General features: G+C 40.0%; 2 protein-coding genes and 10 non-coding genes across 13 annotated transcripts in view; all 12 read left to right on the top strand.

The window, feature by feature from the left end:
* Window positions 1-590: 590 nt before the first annotated feature.
* Window positions 591-4677, top strand: eif3k (eukaryotic translation initiation factor 3, subunit K). 2 transcript variants are annotated; one of them, XM_075472948.1, is made up of 8 exons: window positions 591-762; window positions 1366-1464; window positions 1657-1777; window positions 2073-2150; window positions 3327-3393; window positions 3546-3623; window positions 3720-3845; window positions 4563-4677. In XM_075472948.1, the coding sequence occupies exons 1-8, from the start codon at window positions 701-703 to the stop codon at window positions 4592-4594; spliced, it is 663 nt and encodes a 220-aa protein (XP_075329063.1). In that variant the 5' UTR covers window positions 591-700; the 3' UTR covers window positions 4595-4677. The 2 variants fall into 2 exon arrangements, with proteins under 2 accessions (XP_075329063.1, XP_075329064.1); XM_075472949.1 differs by having other exon boundaries at window positions 2076-2150.
* A 1077-nt stretch (window positions 4678-5754) lies between these two features.
* The window catches only part of LOC142388073 (calpain-9), a 38773-nt gene continuing 24414 nt past the window's right edge, over window positions 5755-20113 (top strand). Inside the window, exons 1-4 of the mRNA XM_075472956.1 lie at window positions 5755-6121; window positions 10734-10803; window positions 12384-12502; window positions 12609-12742. Coding sequence (XP_075329071.1) covers window positions 5873-6121; window positions 10734-10803; window positions 12384-12502; window positions 12609-12742 — 572 coding nt within the window. The 5' untranslated portion in view covers window positions 5755-5872. The remainder of the gene's footprint in view (window positions 6122-10733; window positions 10804-12383; window positions 12503-12608; window positions 12743-20113) is intronic.
* Window positions 15247-15319, top strand: trnak-uuu (transfer RNA lysine (anticodon UUU)). The gene has a single exon. It is a non-coding gene; the product is annotated as a tRNA-Lys (tRNA).
* On the top strand, window positions 15768-15840 carry trnak-uuu (transfer RNA lysine (anticodon UUU)). Its single transcript has one exon. It is a non-coding gene; the product is annotated as a tRNA-Lys (tRNA).
* On the top strand, window positions 16289-16361 carry trnak-uuu (transfer RNA lysine (anticodon UUU)). The gene has a single exon. It is a non-coding gene; the product is annotated as a tRNA-Lys (tRNA).
* On the top strand, window positions 16657-16729 carry trnak-uuu (transfer RNA lysine (anticodon UUU)). The gene has a single exon. It is a non-coding gene; the product is annotated as a tRNA-Lys (tRNA).
* Window positions 17175-17247, top strand: trnak-uuu (transfer RNA lysine (anticodon UUU)). Its single transcript has one exon. It is a non-coding gene; the product is annotated as a tRNA-Lys (tRNA).
* trnak-uuu (transfer RNA lysine (anticodon UUU)) lies at window positions 17696-17768 on the top strand. The gene has a single exon. It is a non-coding gene; the product is annotated as a tRNA-Lys (tRNA).
* On the top strand, window positions 18210-18282 carry trnak-uuu (transfer RNA lysine (anticodon UUU)). Its single transcript has one exon. It is a non-coding gene; the product is annotated as a tRNA-Lys (tRNA).
* On the top strand, window positions 18724-18796 carry trnak-uuu (transfer RNA lysine (anticodon UUU)). Its single transcript has one exon. It is a non-coding gene; the product is annotated as a tRNA-Lys (tRNA).
* On the top strand, window positions 19238-19310 carry trnak-uuu (transfer RNA lysine (anticodon UUU)). Its single transcript has one exon. It is a non-coding gene; the product is annotated as a tRNA-Lys (tRNA).
* Window positions 19752-19824, top strand: trnak-uuu (transfer RNA lysine (anticodon UUU)). The gene has a single exon. It is a non-coding gene; the product is annotated as a tRNA-Lys (tRNA).

The following is a 20113-nucleotide window of genomic DNA, read 5'->3' on the forward strand; positions in this document are numbered from 1 at the left end:
TGCAGAGGCGTCAGAAAACTTCTGAAGTTTTACCTTCAGTTTTACCTTGCCCGTCACTCACACTCGGTCTGTGTTGCTGATTGCCTCTCACCTGTTTCTTATCTGTCATTAGTCCCTCTGTATACATTCTGCCCAGATTGCTTTACTTGCTTTTTTTTTGTCATAGTTGCTTTTGTCTCTGTTATTTTCACCCTGTGGTTAGTTACTGTTACATCTGTTTCATCTTCTGTTTGGACTGTTTTTGGATACCTAGCTCTGCAGTACCTTCAGTTCTGTTGAAATGTATTAAAATGTTCTGCCTTGCATCTGTATATCTATCTATGAATTCTGAGGATGTATTTAATTTTTTTTGCACACTAAAGCAGTTAATTTGAGGAAGCGATTTTGAAATTAGTACAGGAAAATTGATAGTTATTAAAAAAGTCTGTTTTCATATTTTTGTTTTACAGCTTCTGTTTGAATTAATGTTTGTATTTGACCGCTTTTTGTAATGTATTGTGGAATTAACCGTAGATTTTAAGGAGACTATCCAAACTGCTCATCTGTTTCGTTATCGTAGCGGTGCGCCGACACTTCCGGTTCGTCTTGTTTCCGGTCCGACCTTTTTCTCCCTCCGCCCCGGTGCCTTTTTTTGCTTTGAGGTGCACGTGTGGAGTTAATTCGGTTTCTACCTCTAAGTTTCCTATAAAAGTTGGACCAAATGGCGTCATCTTTCGAACAGATGAGGGCGAACGTGGGGGAGCTCCTGCGAGGAATCGATAGGTACGAATAATCCGCAGAACAAACTGATAACCAGGCGGACAAGCTAACAATAGCTTAGCCTGTTTGCTATCTTAAGCTAACGTTCAGTGAACGGCGGTAGGAACATTTACCCCGACTAAATGTGCGATTAGTCAGGTTAAGATTGGAGTGATTTTTCTTCTCTGGTTATTAACGTCGTTCTAGCCAAAGTTCGTTCCAGTCAAACAAATGTGCTGTTGAAAGCAGCTGATTGAGGTTTAGAAATGCTAATTCTGTTAACTAAATAAACACAAAACATGTATTGAATCATAAATATTTGTTTTGTCTTTTGAGAACTGTCTCTACACGCTTGTGTGATTACAGATGTTCCCACAGATAGCAAAGATAACAGCTGTTTGGAGGTTAACTTGGTTGTTTTCCCTTAACAAATTTCCGTGAACGTAAGCAGTAATTAAGACCTGCTGAAAAAGACTAAGGACTATGGCGAATTGTTCAATCAATAGCACTAAATAGCTTTCTAAAGAGAGGACAAGGTGTTGTGAGTGAATTAAACACGTAACAACACATGTACAGTGAAGCCATCCAGCTTTGATACATGATTAAAGCTCCTGTTTCTCCTCACAGGTACAACCCAGAAAACCTTGTGACGTTGGAGCGCTACGTGGATACACAAGCTAGAGAAAACGCTTACGACCTGGAGGCGAACTTGGCTGTGCTGAAGCTGTAAGTTGCACCAACACATGCAACATGTGGGAGAATAATGTAATATGTTTGATTAAAAAAGCTGTTTAGTCAGACCAAAACCTTTATGTTTATATTGTTTTCATATCTCTTTAGTTGTGATTTATTTGTGTGTTTTCATGATGCATAGTTCTCTGTGCAGTGAAATGAGGGCTCTACTCATTAAATTTGCAGGTACCAGTTTAATCCGGCCTACTTCCAGACTCCTGTGACGTCACAGATTCTGCTGAAGGCTCTGACCAACCTGCCACACACTGACTTCACTCTCTGCAAGTGTATGATCGACCAAACACACGTATCCTTTTGGTGCTGTTTTATCTGTGTGATGTCGTCTGACTGTCTTTAAATTTGATTTAAATATATTTCAGTGAATGTAAATATTTATTTATACAGAGACGACAGATTTTAAGTAGTCTGTTTGCATGTTTTGATTTTCAGGTTTACAGTGTTCGTAGACTGTAAGCACAATAAGGGAAACATGAAGATTTGCTCTTTGTGTCATCATTTCTATTCGTGTCACTGTTGAAATTAGTATAAATAGAGGTGGGTTTCTATCTGGGGGTCGGGGCATTTCCTTGACTACAGTGTCGCAGCAAGAGGAGCGGCCCATCAGACAGATCCTCTACCTGGGGAACCTGCTGGAGACCTGCCACTTCCAGAGCTTCTGGGTACGACACTCCCCCACATAAAGACTCACACAGTGTAGCTGTATTTGTACATTTAACCTTTTGATTTTAGAGTAATTAGTGTCTTTACCTTTATGTTTGTGTTTAGTTTGTTTGTCAAACTAGCCCCAAATATTTCCTATGAGAACAGGATGAAGGAATGAAACACAAACTCCTTCTGCCATGAGAGACTTGCGCTGTTTATGAAGTAAAGATACTTCAAAGAAAGGGGTGCCGCGTGTTTCAAGCTGTGCCTTCTGTGTGGCACAACATTTGCAGGAAACGCTAGTTTTCTGATTGAACCACTGTTGACTTCATGGGTCACATTTAGACAAAGTTGTTCACTGGAACTGATTCTAAGTGAAACAGGAAGGATGTGTCAACCAATCAACTTCTAATGCAATGATATTTAAATGTTGTCATATTCGCTGCATTACTGATGAATGTTTTGTGATGACCAGATAATCTGCAGAAATACCAAACTTCTTCATCCTTTTCATGTTAAAGAGCAGTTTGTTATTTCTTTAAATTGCCAGTTTCTTATCAAAGCTTCCTCTGAATTACAGGCAGAAAGGAAAAGGTATTAAAGTGTTACCCTGAAGTCCATTTTAGTGATTTATTTATTTTTTTTTTTTAAGTGATACGTGTAAGTAGATTGAACTGAATCTGTCAGATTTTATGTTTCTGACTAATTCTCCATTAAAGGTTTTTCATGATGATGATCATCAGAAAAAATGTTTATCAGCTAAGTATGCAAGAATTAAACTCATGTGCCGCGTCCTTTGTTCAAAAAGATCATCCAAAATCGTGCCGAAGAAGAATAAAGTGAAAAGCTCCTGAAGTGAAGTGTAGTGTTAAGATGTTAGCTGCACCACTTCCTGTCTGATGTCAGTTGTGTCATCTGGAAACTTGATGAGCTTTATGTGGGAGCTTGTGGAGCTTATGGTCAAAGTAGAGGTGGGCTTTCCCAGCCTCAAACGCTGCCTCCTGCCATTGTGGAAGTCTGACCCGCCAACAGAGACGCTCAGACGGCGTCAGCTGGAGCGCTGCCTTTGTTTTATTAAATGCTGAGATAACGTTAAGTGACAGGTCCAGGTCTCTGACCTCTTTCTGGTTCCTTTTGCTGTTTTTTTTCCAAACTTGCACAACTGTTTTGTGTCTTCCTTGTTTTCCCGACAGACGAGTCTGGAGGAGAACCGAGAGCTCATTGATGGCATAACTGGTTTTGAGGAGTCAGTTCGCAAGTGTGGGTATAATTTTATGACTCACTGCAGCGCACACCGTCATTACAGTAAATACAAGCTGGTGGTTTAATTGACCTGCCTGTGGAAAATAACAGGAAACTGCCACATCCAAACCAATTAACCAAATGTGTACTTACTTCATCTTCCTCCTCAGTCATCTGCCATGTAGTGGGCATCACCTACCAGACCATCGACCACCGGTTACTGGGTGAGATGCTGGGAGACCCGCTGGGTAAGAACTTTAGAATCGAGCAGAGATTTGTTTTTAGGGTTTTAATTATGTCCACGGAAAGAGTTTAAACACGATTATGAACCCGTTTTTTTTCAGACACTCAGGTGAAGGTTTGGATGAATAAGTCCGGCTGGACGGAGAACGAAGAGGGACAGATCTTCATCTACAACCAGGAGGAGAGCATCAAGCCCAAGAACATCGTAGAGAAGATCGACTTTGAGAGTGAGTGCTTTTCTTTTTTTTCATGCAACATATAAAACCAGACATTAGTGGCTGGATAGTGTAGTGGTAAGATTGCTACCTTTCATGTAGGTGACCTGGGTTCGAATCTCCTGTATGAAAGGTACTACTACCTAGTAGGGGTCCTTAGGCAAGACCCCCTTTCCCTACCTGCCTACCTGTAAGTCGCTTTGTATAAAAGTGTCTGCCAAATGCATAAAAACATAAACATTAGTTTATACAGACACGGTCTGATGCTGTGTTAAATGACCTGTTTTAAACCCCGTGTTTATCTAGAATGATCATTCATAAACTCAATGAAAGGAATAGACTACAATATTCCACCTTAAAAAATCCTATTTGTTACTAGAAAGGGAACAGATGTGCTCCTACCCCGTTCAACTTTCATAGTTTGATGCAAATACCAATATTGAGTGAAGAAGAGACTTTGTGGTGCGTTCAAATGCACTTTGTGAACTTATAAATCTGTACTTAAATGGCCATGACTTGTGTTTTTCATTTAATTTCTTTCTTGTTCCGTCAAATTGATATTTTTCCCCACAGAAATGACAGATTTTAGGGACGGTAGAGTACCTAAAAAGGGTACTTTAACACAGTAAATATTTGTAGAAATTGATTTCATTGTCATCCAGCCCTGATGGTTTTCTGTTTGAATTGAAATGTTCATGATTCTCATTTGTTCTCCTTCTTTCTTCACAGGTGTTTCCAGCATCATGGCCACATCACAATGATCCAAATACACACATCAGTCACGAAAAAGTCAGCCAGATCATTTGTTTTCATCGTCACTCTCTTAAATAAAGATAAATTATCATGTCGGCCTCCCTGTGTTTGTTTTTTCTCGATCACGTCTCACAGCAGAACATTTCTTTCAGATATTATTTATTAATCCTCCTCTGATTAGTCATCTCACGAGGTGTTGCTACATTAAAGATGAGTGGTTTCCCATGTTTCACATGATCAGAAACTTTACAGCTGTGGGTAGGATGTCAGACAGATGACTGTTTACACGGAAGGTTTCCATTTGAATTTGTGACAGTCTGAAGATCTCTCCTGTAGAAGCATTTCTGAGCAGTTCGATTTGATCATTAGGATAACGTGAACTCCAAACATGAGTCCGAGAATACAGAAACAGTTACGTCTGGAGTCTAAACTGAGATGAACAAGGTGTGATTTAAAAACTTCTTTTAGTTTAATTTTTGTTAAAACATGAAAGAAATGTCTTTTCTAGCCTGAAAAAGGCATTATGCAGAGTTAAATGTCCATCTTGTTCACTGTTCTTGCCTGTGGCAGTCTGGTTTTGGTAGTTTCTCTTTTTTTGCACATTCCCCTCCTGTGCATGTCACACAGGTGCAGTCTTTCTCTGACTGAAAACATGTTTCAGCAAAAACGGTTGCTGTTATCTGCAGATGCTGTGAGGAAATTCTGGAAAATTGGAGACTATCACATGATCAGCTTTGAGGCCGGATTCATTGGCAGACAAACATTAATCTTTAAAAAAATATATCATATTTTAGCCACTTTTAAGATGTTACATTCATTGCAATTATTTATTCAAAACAACATGAAAATAGCCTGTAATTAGTCCTGAATTCACTTGTAAAACTGCTGCAAAGTGCCAATTCTGTGTGTAATTTATGTGATAACGTCGGCTTTTGATTTAAGAAGAGTTCAACCTTTCAAATAGTTGAGAAGGTTATTTATTTTTCACACCTGGATGAACATTTTAAGTAACAAGTCAAAGAAGGTAAAAGCTCCCTCAATTAAAAACTATCTGCAATAAAAAGGGGCAAATAGAAAGGGGACACTTACAAATATGCCGGTAAATTGATACGCAAACCATTCTTCCGTGTATTTTCCCGCTAGGTAAAGGTCACTGGCGGAGAAAAGTGAACCGCACCTACTGCACAGGTGAGCGGCTCCTCAGAGGGCGCGGCCTCACAGATTTATAATCTGCTGCAGTCAGGGTGTCACAGCCAAAGTCAAGGAAAGCTCACGTTTGATCTGACATGAAGAAGTCCAGGAGTTTGTCCTCTGAAAGCTCCCTGCCCCCGCTGGACGATGATGTGGACTCGGTGTGCTCCGACGAGCTGCTGGGCTCCCAGTCCCGCCGCTGGCTGGCGGACCTGCTGGCCGGGGACGTGTCCGCGGACCGCGGGGACATGAGCGCGGCGGGCCGGGACGGACTGTTCGTGGACTACCACTTCCCCGTAGGAAAGCTGGAGATGCAGTCCGGAGTCAATTGGAAGCGACCAAAGGTAAAGATGACCAGGAAGCTTTAAAGGTTTTATAAGTAACTCAGATCTGCGTGAATCCCCTGACTGCCTCCAAATGTTTTACCTGCTCCAGGTGGCGTGTTTGGAAGAGTATTTACCCACGTGAATCTCTTAATCACAGTTTGTGCTGGTTTCAGATACTTTTCAGAGGTGCAAATAACACGACTTAACTGAGGAATTATATAGGAACGAGTTTGAGAGTAAAGCCCAGAGGTTTTCAGGGTTTGAGCCAGATAATAATGCATGTGTTGCTACCTGGTGGTTAAAGAGAGCTCACGCACATTTTCACAAAGCCAGAAACTACAAAATACCTGAGAGCAGATCATTTTATGTTTTTATTGTTCTCTAAATAAGTCAAACACGAGTTATATTTGCTCATTTACTAAGAATTGATGGGATCAAACAAGTTAATAAAGAGTGTGGTGTCTTTTTCAAACTTTCTCACTTTGAAAAACCTCCTGGTTAGAGGTTTCTTTTACTTTTAATTTCGGTCCTTTTTGACAGTCGACTTGACCTAAATATCTTACTTTGTTCACCTCATTTAAGACTTTGCCTGCTAAACAGAAAAGAAGGACATTTTAGCCTTTAGTCCTTCTCAGTCCTCGCAGTTATGACACTACTAACATATAACACTGTTTTTAGAATTAAACAGGATGTGACATTATAAAGAGTCATCAGCGTTCATCAGTTGGTTAATAAGACAGTCTCCCATCATACATCCAGTCCTACATTCATTTAGCTTCTTACAAAGATCATCCACATACAAACTGAGAAAAATAGGTGACCTTATTCCACCTTAACAAACGAGTGCAGACATGTTCCCAACCGCTTTATCTTGCATAATTTGATGTGATTACACATATTGCGAACATTTTTGAGATACACGGGGACCTCAATTATTGCATTTAAGTAAATAACTTATAACGATTAACTCTGTCAAAGGCTGTAGATACATCCAGAATAACATCCAGCACATGAATACTGTAGGATTACTTATATTATATTTACTCACATTGTCGCTCAGGGCATAAACACACAGATCTGTCTTCATCTGTAAAATAAAGATGATTGTCGGTGCTGATCATGCACTTTTGAAGCCAATAATTTCTTCAAACACTTTGCAGAGTACACCAGCCAAAGCAATCGGCCTATGATTTTCAATGTTGGACATGTTGTTCTTCACTCCTGGCACCAATGAAACCGTTAACCAGGACTCCAGAAAAACATCTATTCTACAGCTTTTATACTTCAGATATTTTATTCAAGGCCAGCTTCTCAATAGAGAAGTAACATAACAATAATTGTTATGTTGAAATAATGAAACATCGACTTCAAGTCAATACACATACAGTATGATAATATTGTGGTTTGATCTCATTTGGAAGATTAAAACATTATTTGAATGCAGATTAGGTTTTATACAATTTTTAAAGTTCAATACAAGAAGAAAAACATAAAAAACAACAATGAATTAGTCTGAAAGCAATATATTATTTAAAATGTTTCCATTGAAATCACTATAAACTGTTCTCGTGATGCAAGCAGTAAAAATCAGACATCATTACAGCCCTACATATCCCTGGTATCAACTGTGATATCTTCATACTACACGTTCATACACTGTCCAACAAGTGCTTTCGCTTTTTAAACTTCTACTTTAGTTGTTTAGTGTTCACACAAAGTGGTGTTCACATTCAGATATTAAACTTTAGTATCCCCCAAGGGGAAATTCTGTCTGTCTTTCACCACGGCTTCATTTATTGTATTTACACTGTAATTCACATAGATATCCCGTTTTGCTTGTGATTTATTCTTATATGCTGAGTAACTACAGTTTTCATATTAATATCTTGTTGTGAAAGGTCAAATGTTATCTTTAAAACCCATAATTTAACTCATTTCAGTTAAGTTTTATGTTTAACGAACTATAAGTCATCTTTAAGGAATTTTATTGTAAATGATAAAGACTTGACGGTGTTAAAGAGGAATCCAACTGACTGTTCGTGGACTACAGCCAGTTGGGGTTAGAGGACAACAAGGGCCAAACCACAGTGGATTCTAACGGGGTTGGCTGGTCAGGTCAGGTACAACAGCAGAAACCTTCAGAGAGACACAAAGTCTCATCAGAACGTGTCTGCCCCCTGAAGCCCAGAGAGTCAGTTACACATACGTCTGTGACATGCTTATGATAGTTGGGGATAACAGTAGTCCAGCCTTTCCGCTACACATGCTCGGAGATGTTTTCCTTTGTGATTCAAACAAACTGGACTCCCAAAAAGCAGTTCTGCTCGGTCTCTTTAAAAGAAATGAAAGCTGAAAGCGATGCTTTATTTCCGTGCACGTTTGTGACGTTCATCACCTATTGGACGGAAGTGCAATGAATCGGTTTAGACTGAACACTGAGGAAAAGTCGAGCTGAAATATGCTGAATAAAGTAAATCGTGGTTTAAGTGTAACAAACACCCTTGATGTCTTTTTCATGAATCTCAAAGCAAATTTTAACTGCACACTGCAGGCGGCGCAGACAGAAGATTTACATAAAAACTGATGTAACAGCCTCATAAAAGCAAATGTGCTGTTTCTTGGTGTTTGACCAACAGTTGAGCAGTTCATTTTCAGCACTTAGCAGAGTTACAATTACAAGTTTGAGACGCTATAATCAGCACAAAGCCAAGTCCTGTGAGGCATCATGATGGAAATAGAGGTGTGTTCATACGGTATCTATCTTTGTAAAATGAGTGCAGTTTGAAACAGATAAAACATGTGTTGACTAATTACGTGACTCATGAAACTGAAGCATTTTGACACTGAATTTCAAGACTCCTCTCAGATTGTAGCAGCTGAAAAATGCACATCAATCAATCAACCTTTATTTATAAAGCACTTTTCATACAAAAAAAGATGCAACACAAAGAGCTTTACATAGCCAATATCATAAAAATGAAAGAAACGCCAATTACAGAATGATGTGCTGTCTTAACCCTCATTGACAGTATTCTGGTGGGAACATATTAAATGTGTGTTTTCAACAGCACTTTGCAGAGTTAATTGTTAACCTTGTCGAATCTTACAAGCAGCACAAAGGTCTGTATGTTAGAGCTGTAAGACTGAAAGTGCTTCACTTTCATTTTCTCACAAACAACACACACAAATGATGTGAAACCAGATAACAGGACACTGTATCCTTGTTATTAGAGTAGAGTAAAGTACCATTTGCCTTGAGGGAGTTGACTTTTTCTTGACAAAGGTTCAAATTTAGGAGGCCTAACAGTACCTGTCATCTGTCATCTTCTGCTGAACCAAATGAGACACGAGGCTCTAAAGATCAACTAGAAGATGAGTGTTGAGTTCAGTTGGAAGTAAAGTAAAGGCTGTGAGGATCCTCCTGGTCTGTGTTATCCAGTGCAGACAGGTTTGTGTCATACCTGAACCACTTATCAAACAATTTTCTCTTTTCTTTTCATGAGGCTTTGGTATGAAGGGCAGAAAATTACTCTGTTTGTGATTTTCCAGTGCTCACAAGTCTGGCTAAGCCTGCCTTCACTTTTAGCAGCTCATAAAAGTTTGGTGCTTTTCAATGTATGAGAATAATGTGGTACCATTCTTCTCAAATATCCGTGTCCTAAAACTCTTTGTCAACAGGAAAGTAAGTGGGAAATTTAACATGTGATACTTCATGAGTAAAGGCAAAGCTGTCATGCTGTATGTCACTACAACCAGGGCTTAAATGGGTGTGTCGTGTGTGAGTACACACTGAGGAAAACTCAAAATGAGGGCTGCACGGTGGTGTAGTGTTTAGCACTGTTGCCTCACCGCGGCTTAGGCCTTTCTGAGTGGAGTTTGCATATTCTCCCCGTGTATGTGAGGCTTCTGGGTTCTCTCTGGCTTCCTCCCACTGTCCAAAAACATGCATGTTAGGTTGATTGGTGTCTCTAAATTATCCTTAGGAGTGTGAGCGTGCATGATTGTCCCCCCCCCTCCCCCAAATAGGATTAAGCAGGTATAGAAAAGGGATGGATGGTGCTTTTATTGCATTGTTTCTATTTGTTTGATTTGATTTTAATAGTTTTAGCTGAATTTCCTGATGCAAAACCCTTTGTTACATCGCTGTTGGAAAAGTGCTTTATGAGAAGTTGTTAAGAGCACATAATGAATCATGGGTACAAAAACCTCTGAGTTAAACAGTCTTAAACAACAGTTCTGCAATTAATCCTTCTTTCATGAAGCTTCTATTACATTTGATGTAATCCTAAGAGCTTGAATAAGTGCTACTGGATCTCTTCTTTTTATCTAGGTGCCATTATTCAATCTCTCAGGATTACCATGACCTGTGTGACTGAGAATCTCCACGAACATACATTTTATGTAGTCCACCCTGTTTATGTCAGAGAGAAAAGAAGAACAAGAAATCATCATTTATTCACCTGTTGTTATAATTATCAGTTTTATACAGCAGCCAGATGTTGAAATATTCCTTCAAAAGTACCAACATTGTGATAAGTTTATGCCACATTGTTCTGAGGATGAAACTTTTTTAACTGAATTTTTCCTAATCTTCTTTTAAATCAATCATCGAACTCCCTGCTGGCTCCAGGAGCTCTGCCCCTTGCCTCAGTTCATAGTCAATGGAGCTTCACGACTGGACATCCGTCAGGGAAAACTGAGTACGTACAAACAACTCCTACACTGTTACTCAATGCTTTCAGATATGGCAGGCATCATAAATGTTACTCAGGATCTTTAATGATCACCCATTCTCCAATGCTACATCATTAAATTATTCTGATCTCAAAGATCCTTCTAAGAACTTAGACCTTCATTCTCTTAAATTGTATCCCTGACATTCGCCTGAAATGCCACATTCAAATGTAACTAAGTTTGTTTTCTGTGCATTTGTTTTCACCATAACGTTGTTGACATGGTAACACGCACCACAGAAAAGCGGTATAAAGTGCCCACATAGATATCTGTTAGGTAGCCAGCTAACAGCTATGAGATGCTTAACAGCCATGTCAGTTTTTCAGCTGTTTTATGTTGACCGATGTTTGCCCACTTGTTAGGATGGTTTGATTATATATTTATCTACTAAAAGGAAGGACTCCGTCCTGGCCTAAGAAGGAAGTGACTCGGGAGAAAGCATCTTTGACTTTGACAGGGAACAAGATAGCTGAGTAAAAGATCTTCAGAAGAAGGTGTTGGAACATTTGAACTAACACAGTTTTCAGGCCCCTGCCTCTCTCTCGCCCAGACATCCCTCGCCCCACTCTCCAGCTCCTCCTGGGGGATCCTGAGGGGTTCCAAGGCCAGAAGGGATATATACTCCCTCCAGTGAGTTCTGGGTCTGCCTCGGTGTCTCCTCCCAGTTGGACGTGCCCAAAAAACCTCCAAAGGAAGGCGACCAGGAGGCGTCCTCAGCTGACTCCTTTCCATGTGGAGGAGCAGTGACTCTACTCCAAACTTCCTCTGGATGGTCGAGTTCTTCACCCTGTCTTTTAGGGTGAAGGAAACTCATTTCAGCCGCTTGTATCCGTGACCACCCAGATCTTTGACTGTAATTGAGGGTTGGAAAAAAGATGGACCAGTAAATCAAAAGCTGCTCCTTCCATTTCAGCTACCTCTTTATCACAACAGACTGGAACAGCGCCCTTATTACAGCTGACGAAGCCACAATCCGTCTGTCCATCTCACGCTTCAACTCACCATTACTGTGAACGAGATCCCAAGATACTTCAACTTCTCATGAAAGTCTCCATCTTTTTCCGGTTGAGAACCATGGCCTTGGATTTGGAAGAGCTGACTCCAGTGCAGCTGAAGGTTATGGCTTGAAGAAGCCAACAAAACCACATCATCTGCTTAAAGCAGAGATGTAACCCTGAGGTTCCCAAACCAGATGTCCTCCTCTCCCTGATAACCTCTGCCCATGAACCAGGATCGGTGAAAAGGTGCAGCCTTTCATGACTAAAACCAGCAGCTCATAAAAGACATGAATAATGGGGCATTAGATAATGAAGGTGTAGCGTAGAAACGGGTAAATTGGTCAGAACACAGATGAATTATTAGAAATGGATACTGGATGTTGTTTTTTGGAGCACAACTGGTCGCAGCCCCAGCTGAGTCATAAATCCCAGTTTAGGAAAGAATCAGTCAGTGCCAGAGGAACAACCAGTCCAACTGGGAGCAGGGTTTATTTATAAGTCGGACTTTAAACTTGTGACATGATCTTCTTCTTCTCCCTCCTCTCCAGATGACTGTTGGCTCCTGTCTGCGATAGCGTCTCTGGCGATGCGTCGATCTCTGCTCAAGAAGGTTGTGCCTCTAGATCAGAGCTTCCAGAGCGGATACAACGGCAGCTTTACCTTCAAGGTACAAATGTGGTTGATACACTGTTGTCTCTGCAGCAGAGAGATGTAGGATGTGTTTGTTTGTGTTTGTAACATTGTCAACACTGACCTTTATGTCTCATATGTAGTTCTGGCAGTACGGTCAGTGGGAGGAGGTGAGGATCGACGACTTGCTGCCAACTCAAGGCAACAGTCTGATCTACCTCAGCTCCCCAGACAGGAACGAGTTCTGGAGCTCGCTGCTGGAGAAAGCCTACGCCAAGTGAGTCCCCACAAGTGTGTGAGTGAAAGAGGGTGCATTTGTTGAAAGAAGGGGTCAGGTTGATAATGCCAGCCACTTCGAGGAGTAATTTTGATTATCTAAGTAAGTACAGAGGAAAGTGTTTACACTTAAATTTTCATTTTTTATGTAGACTATAATTAGGCTATAATGAGGTTTTAATATGTGGAAACACCGTAAGAACGAAGGATGATAAGGAGTTAAAGCTGCAGTCTGCAACTCTTTTTCAAGCATAATGCCTGGAACTGTCCGGGGATTCTGAAAGTAGTACATTAAATACCCCAATACAAAAAAAAAAAGAGTTCTCTAGGTCCCCTATATGTCCCGCTAGGTCCCTCCAAAGCCAGCAGGTTTGTTTACAAAATTGCAGACCGGACCGGTAAAAGGTAACCAATCAGTTTACGAGCTGGGCTCTGCTGCCTGTCAATCACCGATTGTGCACGCGCGATACAAGGTAGGCTCGTCCCCACGCTTATTTATCTAGACTATTGAACTTCATTACGGGCTAGTCTACTTACTGTGTCTTCCATGATCGCAAATGACAGGTGAGTTGATGAATGAGGAGTCGTGTACGCGCATCTGGCGTGCACGTAGACGTGCACGAGTTCTCATGTGTTTTGATGGGGCGGGACAGGAAGTTGAATAACTTTTTATTTTTCAGTTAAAAAAATAAGCATTTCTTGCATTTTGCGACTACGGAGGTCACCGTTTTCAACTTCAAGCGTTCTGATAGACCATGTAAACTCTTAAAATGCCAAAAATTAGGACTTTACGTATGACAACAACAAATCCTGCAGACTGCAGCTTTAATACATCAAAATGGGGTTGATATGATTGCTGTGAGATGTAAAACACAACGGTTTCAGAGAAAATATTTCAGAAAACGACAGGATTCAGAAAAAAGTAGGGCTGGGACTTTAGCGCGTTAATTTTGATTAATTAACTACACACATATTAGCGCGTTAAAAAAAATAACGCACTTTAATCGCACACTATAATATTTTTTTTATTTTATTTATTTATTTATTTATTTTTTTAAATACAGACGGATGGAAGCGTCGACAAGAGCGTGGTCAGCAACCCCATAGCTACCCCAACTTTGGGGCTAGAGGCAGGTTTACTGCTCACAAAGAACAGAAGTGCAGTGCAACAACGACAACAATATTAAGAAGTAAAGAATCACGTATGTTGCTGCGTGGTAGCCTATCCCCGTTTTTCGTTCTTTAGCTGATAAATATACATATGGAAAGGTATAAAACACCAGCTTTACTGGTGAAACGGTTATCCACATTGTTCCTAGATCTACAGTACCTGTGGTGATGTCATTCTACAGTCAGCCAATCACGTCTGTTCTAAATTACCCGGGGAAATCGGAGGTCTAAAATAATATTTCCATAAAGCAGATTTAGGAGATAAATAGAAACCCTATTTAATTGTATTCTCAGTTTAATTCGTTTTTGAATTGTCATATGTTACAGTTTTCCTCTCATTTTAGCACCTATTCACTCATAACATAGCTAAACTGCAATTCTAAATGGATATTTGGCGATTCTAACTGGAATATGGCGATTTTGAGAATGTCCTTCTTCAAGTAACACAAATAAGGTAGGAAATCCCAGTTGTTTTTCATATGCTCGCCGAAACACTATTATCAAATAGTCTTCTTGTGACTTGGTTTGTTAGTCGACTCTAGGTGCTTGCAGTCTATCTAGAGCTACTTGCAAAGTAGCCTAGTGTCAGTGCAGTTAGCACCATCTTTTGAAAATAACGGACACACTTTTTACTTTATGTTAGGTTGCCAGCGTGCTTCCTCTGCTATAATGTGATGCGAGTAGATTGGCTTGAGTAGGCTAGACTGGTGTGAGCAACAAGTTTGAACGTAATGTTGTGCCTGTGTGATTTAGCACTGTACGTGGCTACTGTTGGAAGCCCGCCGGGTAGAACTATCTCTTGAAAGTTGTGCGTCAGACGAGATGAAAGCTCCGCTGGGGGGGGGGGTGCTGTTTTGACTAGCAACCCCTCACATTCATGCAGCAACTGCATAGCAACCCCAACGAAAAATCGCTGGCGCCGCCGCTGATCAAGCCTCAAATATCACCTCAACGCTAAACATGTAGCAGCTAGCGTGGAAGCTAACGGGGCCCAACGCAGCTTAACATCCAAGATTCTATGTACTGTGTTTTCATGCATGCTACATTCAGATTTCAAATAGGGATATGTTCTGTGTTTGTTGAAATACTGTTGAAAATGATAATTTTTCTAAAGGATAAAGTATATGCGATTAAAATGTGATTAATTTCGATTAATTAATTTCAAAGCCTGTAGTTAACGCGATTAAAAATTTTAATCGAGTCACAGCCCTAGAAAAAGGAAAAACTTTTCACATAACTCGGGGCCATTTCACAAAAACGCGTTTCAGAAGTAATTAAACCATTAAACCATGATCGTACTATCCAAAAATGTAAGCATGTTTTTCTGCTTCCAGAGCCTGGGTAGCTCAGTCGGTAGAGCATCAGACTTTTAATCTGAGGGTCCAGGGTTCAAGTCCCTGTTCAGGCGATTCAACTTTAATATCATCTTCAAAACCTAACTAAGTTGTTGCTAGATGTTTTAGCTGGTTATTGTAGATGGCTTGTTATACTCTACAGAGTAACTTTCTCTTATCCAAGACATTGCACTACTTAATAGCTATCAAAGATAGTTGGGCCTAGATCCTTAGTCATTCAGCTCTTGGTAATCCTACAAACTTGGATGAGGGAAACTGGACTTGTTCTTGGTTCTTGAAGATATTTCACCATGTTTACCCATCTGAAACAACATGTGTTGGTTACAGCATCAACAACTACAGAATCTAGTCAAACTCTGTCACAAGGTGTCAAGACTTGCTATGTCACCTGCAGTGTTAGGCTTTTCACCATTTCATGATGAATTTGCTGATTTCAATCCCTTGAACATTGGTAAAAAACGAGTATATCGAAAAATGTAAGCATGTTTTTTTCCTTCCAGAGCCTGGATAGCTCAGTCGGTAGAGCATCAGACTTTTAATCTGAGGGTCCAGGGTTCAAGTCCCTGTTCAGGCGATTCAACTTTAATATCATCTTCAAAACCTAACTAAGTTGTTGCTTGATGTCTTAGCTTGTTATTGTAGATGGCTTGTTATACTCTAAAGAGTAACTTTCTCTTATCCAAGACATTGCACTAGTTGCTAGCTATCAAAGTTATTTGAGCCTAGATTCTTAGTCATTCAGCTCTTGGTAATCCTACAAACTTGGATGAGGGAAACTGGACTTGTTCTTGGTTCTTGAAGACATTTCATCACGTTTACCCGTCTGAAACAACATGTGTTGGTTACAGCATCAACAACTACAGAATCTAGTCAAACTCTGTCAAAAGGTGTCAAGAATTGCGATGTCACCTGCAGTGTAATGCTTTTAACCGTTTCATGATGAATTTATTGATTTCAATCCCTTGAACATTGGTAACAACCGAGTATATGGAAAAATGTAAGCATGTTTTTCTGCTTCCAGAGCCTGGGTAGCTCAGTCGGTAGAGCATCAGACTTTTAATCTGAGGGTCCAGGGTTCAAGTCCCTGTTCAGGTGATTCAACTTTAATATCATCTTGAAAACTTAACTAAGTTGTTGCTTGATGTCTTAGCTGGTTATTGTAGATGGCTTGTTATACTCTACAGAGTAACTTTCTCTTATCCAAGACATTGCACTAGTTGCTACCTATCAAAGTTATTTGTGCCCACATTCTTAGTCATTCTTATTTGCTATGTCACCTGCAGTGTTACGCTTTTTACCGTTTAATGATGAATTTGCTGATTTCAATCCCTTGAACAGTGGTAAAAAACGAGTATATCGAAAAATGTAAGCATGTTTTTCTGCTTCCAGAGCCTGGGTAGCTCAGTCGGTAGAGCATCAGACTTTTAATCTGAGGGTCCAGGGTTCAAGTCCCTGTTCAGGCGATACAACTTTAATATCATCTTCAAAACCTAACTAAGTTGTTGCTTGATGTCTTAGCTGGTTATTGTAGATGGCTTGTTATACTCTACAGAGTCACTTTCTCTTATCCAAGACATTGCACTAGTTGCTACCTATCAAAGTTATTTGAGCCTAGATTCTTAGTCATTCAGCTCTTGGTAATCCATCAAACTTGGATGAGGGAAACTGGACTTCTTGGTTCTTGTGGATATTTCACCACGTTTACCCTTCTGAAACAACATGTGTTGGTTACAGCATCAACAACTACATAATCTAGTCAAACTCTGTCACAAGGTGTCAAGACTTGCTATGTCACCTGCAGTGTTACGCTTTTCACCGTTTAATGATGAAATTGCTGATATCAATCCCTTGAACATTGGTAAAAAACGAGTATATCGAAAAATGTAAGCATGTTTTTTTCCTTCCAGAGCCTGGATAGCTCAGTCGGTAGAGCATCAGACTTTTAATCTGAGGGTCCAGGGTTCAAGTCCCTGTTCAGGCGATTCAACTTTAATATCATCTTCAAAACCTAACTAAGTTGTTGCTTGATGTCTTAGCTGGTTATTGTAGATGGCTTGTTATACTCTACAGAGTAACTTTCTCTTATCCAAGACATTGCACTAGTTGCTAGCTATCAAAGTTATTTGAGCCTAGATTCTTAGTCATTCAGCTCTTGGTAATCCTACAAACTTGGATGAGGGAAACTGGACTTGTTCTTGGTTCTTGAAGACATTTCATCACGTTTACCCGTCTGAAACAACATGTGTTGGTTACAGCATCAACAACTATAGAATCTAGCCAAACTCTGTCAAAAGGTGTCAAGAATTGCGATGTCACCTGCAGTGTTACGCTTTTAACCGTTTCATGATGAATTTATTGATTTCAATCCCTTGAACATTGGTAACAACCGAGTATATCGAAAAATGTAAGCATGTTTTTCTGCTTCCTGAGCCTGGATAGCTCAGTCGGTAGAGCATCAGACTTTTAATCTGAGGGTCCAGGGTTCAAGTCCCTGTTCAGGCGATACAACTTTAATATCATCTTCAAAACCTAACTAAGTTGTTGCTTGATGTCTTAGCTGGTTATTGTAGATGGCTTGTTATACTCTACAGAGTAACTTTCTCTTATCCAAGACATTGCACTAGTTGCTACCTATCAAAGTTATTTGAGCCCAGATTCTTAGTCAGCTCTTGGTAATCCTTCAAACTTGGATGAGGGAAACTGGACTTCTTGGTTCTTGTGGATATTTCACCACGTTTACCCTTCTGAAACAACATGTGTTGGTTACAGCATCAACAACTACATAATCTAGTCAAACTCTGTCACAAGGTGTCAAGACTTGCTATGTCACCTGCAGTGTTACGCTTTTCACCGTTTAATGATGAAATTGCTGATATCAATCCCTTGAACATTGGTAAAAAACGAGTATATCGAAAAATGTAAGCATGTTTTTTTCCTTCCAGAGCCTGGATAGCTCAGTCGGTAGAGCATCAGACTTTTAATCTGAGGGTCCAGGGTTCAAGTCCCTGTTCAGGCAATTCAACTTTAATATCATCTTCAAAACCTAACTAAGTTGTTGCTTGATGTCTTAGCTGGTTATTGTAGATGGCTTGTTATACTCTACAGAGTAACTTTCTCTAATCCAAGACATTGCACTAGTTGCTACCTATCAAAGTTATTTGAGCCCAGATTCTTAGTCAGCTCCTGGTAATCCTTCAAACTTGGATGAGGGAAACTGGACTTCTTGGTTCTTGTAGATATTTCACCACGTTTACCCGTCTGAAACAACATGTGTTGGTTACAGCATCAACAACTACATAATCTAGTCAAACTCTGTCACAAGGTGTCAAGACTTGCGATGTCACCTGCAGTGTTACGCTTTTCACCGTTTAATGATGAAATTGCTGATATCAATCCCTTGAACATTGGTAACAACCGAGTATATCGAAAAATGTAGGCATGTTTTTTTCCTTCCAGAGCCTGGATAGCTCAGTCGGTAGAGCATCAGACCTTTAATCTGAGGGTCCAGGGTTCAAGTCCCTGTTCAGGCAATGCAACTTTAATATCATCTTCAAAACCTAACTAAGTTGTTGCTTGATGTCTTAGCTGGTTATTGTAGATGGCTTGTTATACTCTACAGAGTCACTTTCTCTAATCCAAGACATTGCACTAGTTGCTACCTATCAAAGTTATTTGAGCCCAGATTCTTAGTCAGCTCTTGGTAATCCTTCAAACTTGGATGAGGGAAACTGGACTTCTTGGTTCTTGTGGATATTTCACCACGTTTACCCTTCTGAAACAACATGTGTTGGTTACAGCATCAACAACTACATAATCTAGTCAAACTCTGTCACAAGGTGTCAAGACTTGCTATGTCACCTGCAGTGTTACGCTTTTCACCGTTTAATGATGAAATTGCTGATATCAATCCCTTGAACATTGGTAAAAAACGAGTATATCGAAAAATGTAAGCATGTTTTTTTCCTTCCAGAGCCTGGATAGCTCAGTCGGTAGAGCATCAGACTTTTAATCTGAGGGTCCAGGGTTCAAGTCCCTGTTCAGGCGATACAACTTTAATATCATCTTCAAAACCTAACTAAGTTGTTGCTTGATGTCTTAGCTGGTTATTGTAGATGGCTTGTTATACTCTACAGAGTAACTTTCTCTAATCCAAGACATTGCACTAGTTGCTACTTATCAAAGTTATTTGAGCCCAGATTCTTAGTCAGCTCTTGGTAATCCTTCAAACTTGGATGAGGGAAACTGGACTTCTTGGTTCTTGTAGATATTTCACCACGTTTACCCGTCTGAAACAACATGTGTTGGTTACAGCATCAACAACTACATAATCTAGTCAAACTCTGTCACAAGGTGTCAAGACTTGCTATGTCACCTGCAGTGTTACGCTTTTCACCGTTTAATGATGAAATTGCTGATATCAATCCCTTGAACATTGGTAACAACCGAGTATATTGAAAAATGTAAGCATGTTTTTTTCCTTCCAGAGCCTGGATAGCTCAGTCGGTAGAGCATCAGACTTTTAATCTGAGGGTCCAGGGTTCAAGTCCCTGTTCAGGCGATACAACTTTAATATCATCTTGAAAACTTAACTAAGTTGTTGCTTGATGTCTTAGCTGGTTATTGTAGATGGCTTGTTATACTCTACAGAGTAACTTTCTCTTATCCAAGACATTGCACTACTTAATAGCTATCAAAGATAGTTGGGCCTAGATCCTTAGTCATTCAGCTCTTGGTAATCCTACAAACTTGGATGAGGGAAACTGGACTTGTTCTTGGTTCTTGAAGATATTTCACCATGTTTACCCATCTGAAACAACATGTGTTGGTTACAGCATCAACAACTACAG

Source organism: Odontesthes bonariensis, chromosome 9 (assembly GCF_027942865.1).
Source record: "Odontesthes bonariensis isolate fOdoBon6 chromosome 9, fOdoBon6.hap1, whole genome shotgun sequence".
Classification (NCBI taxonomy): domain Eukaryota; kingdom Metazoa; phylum Chordata; class Actinopteri; order Atheriniformes; family Atherinopsidae; genus Odontesthes; species Odontesthes bonariensis.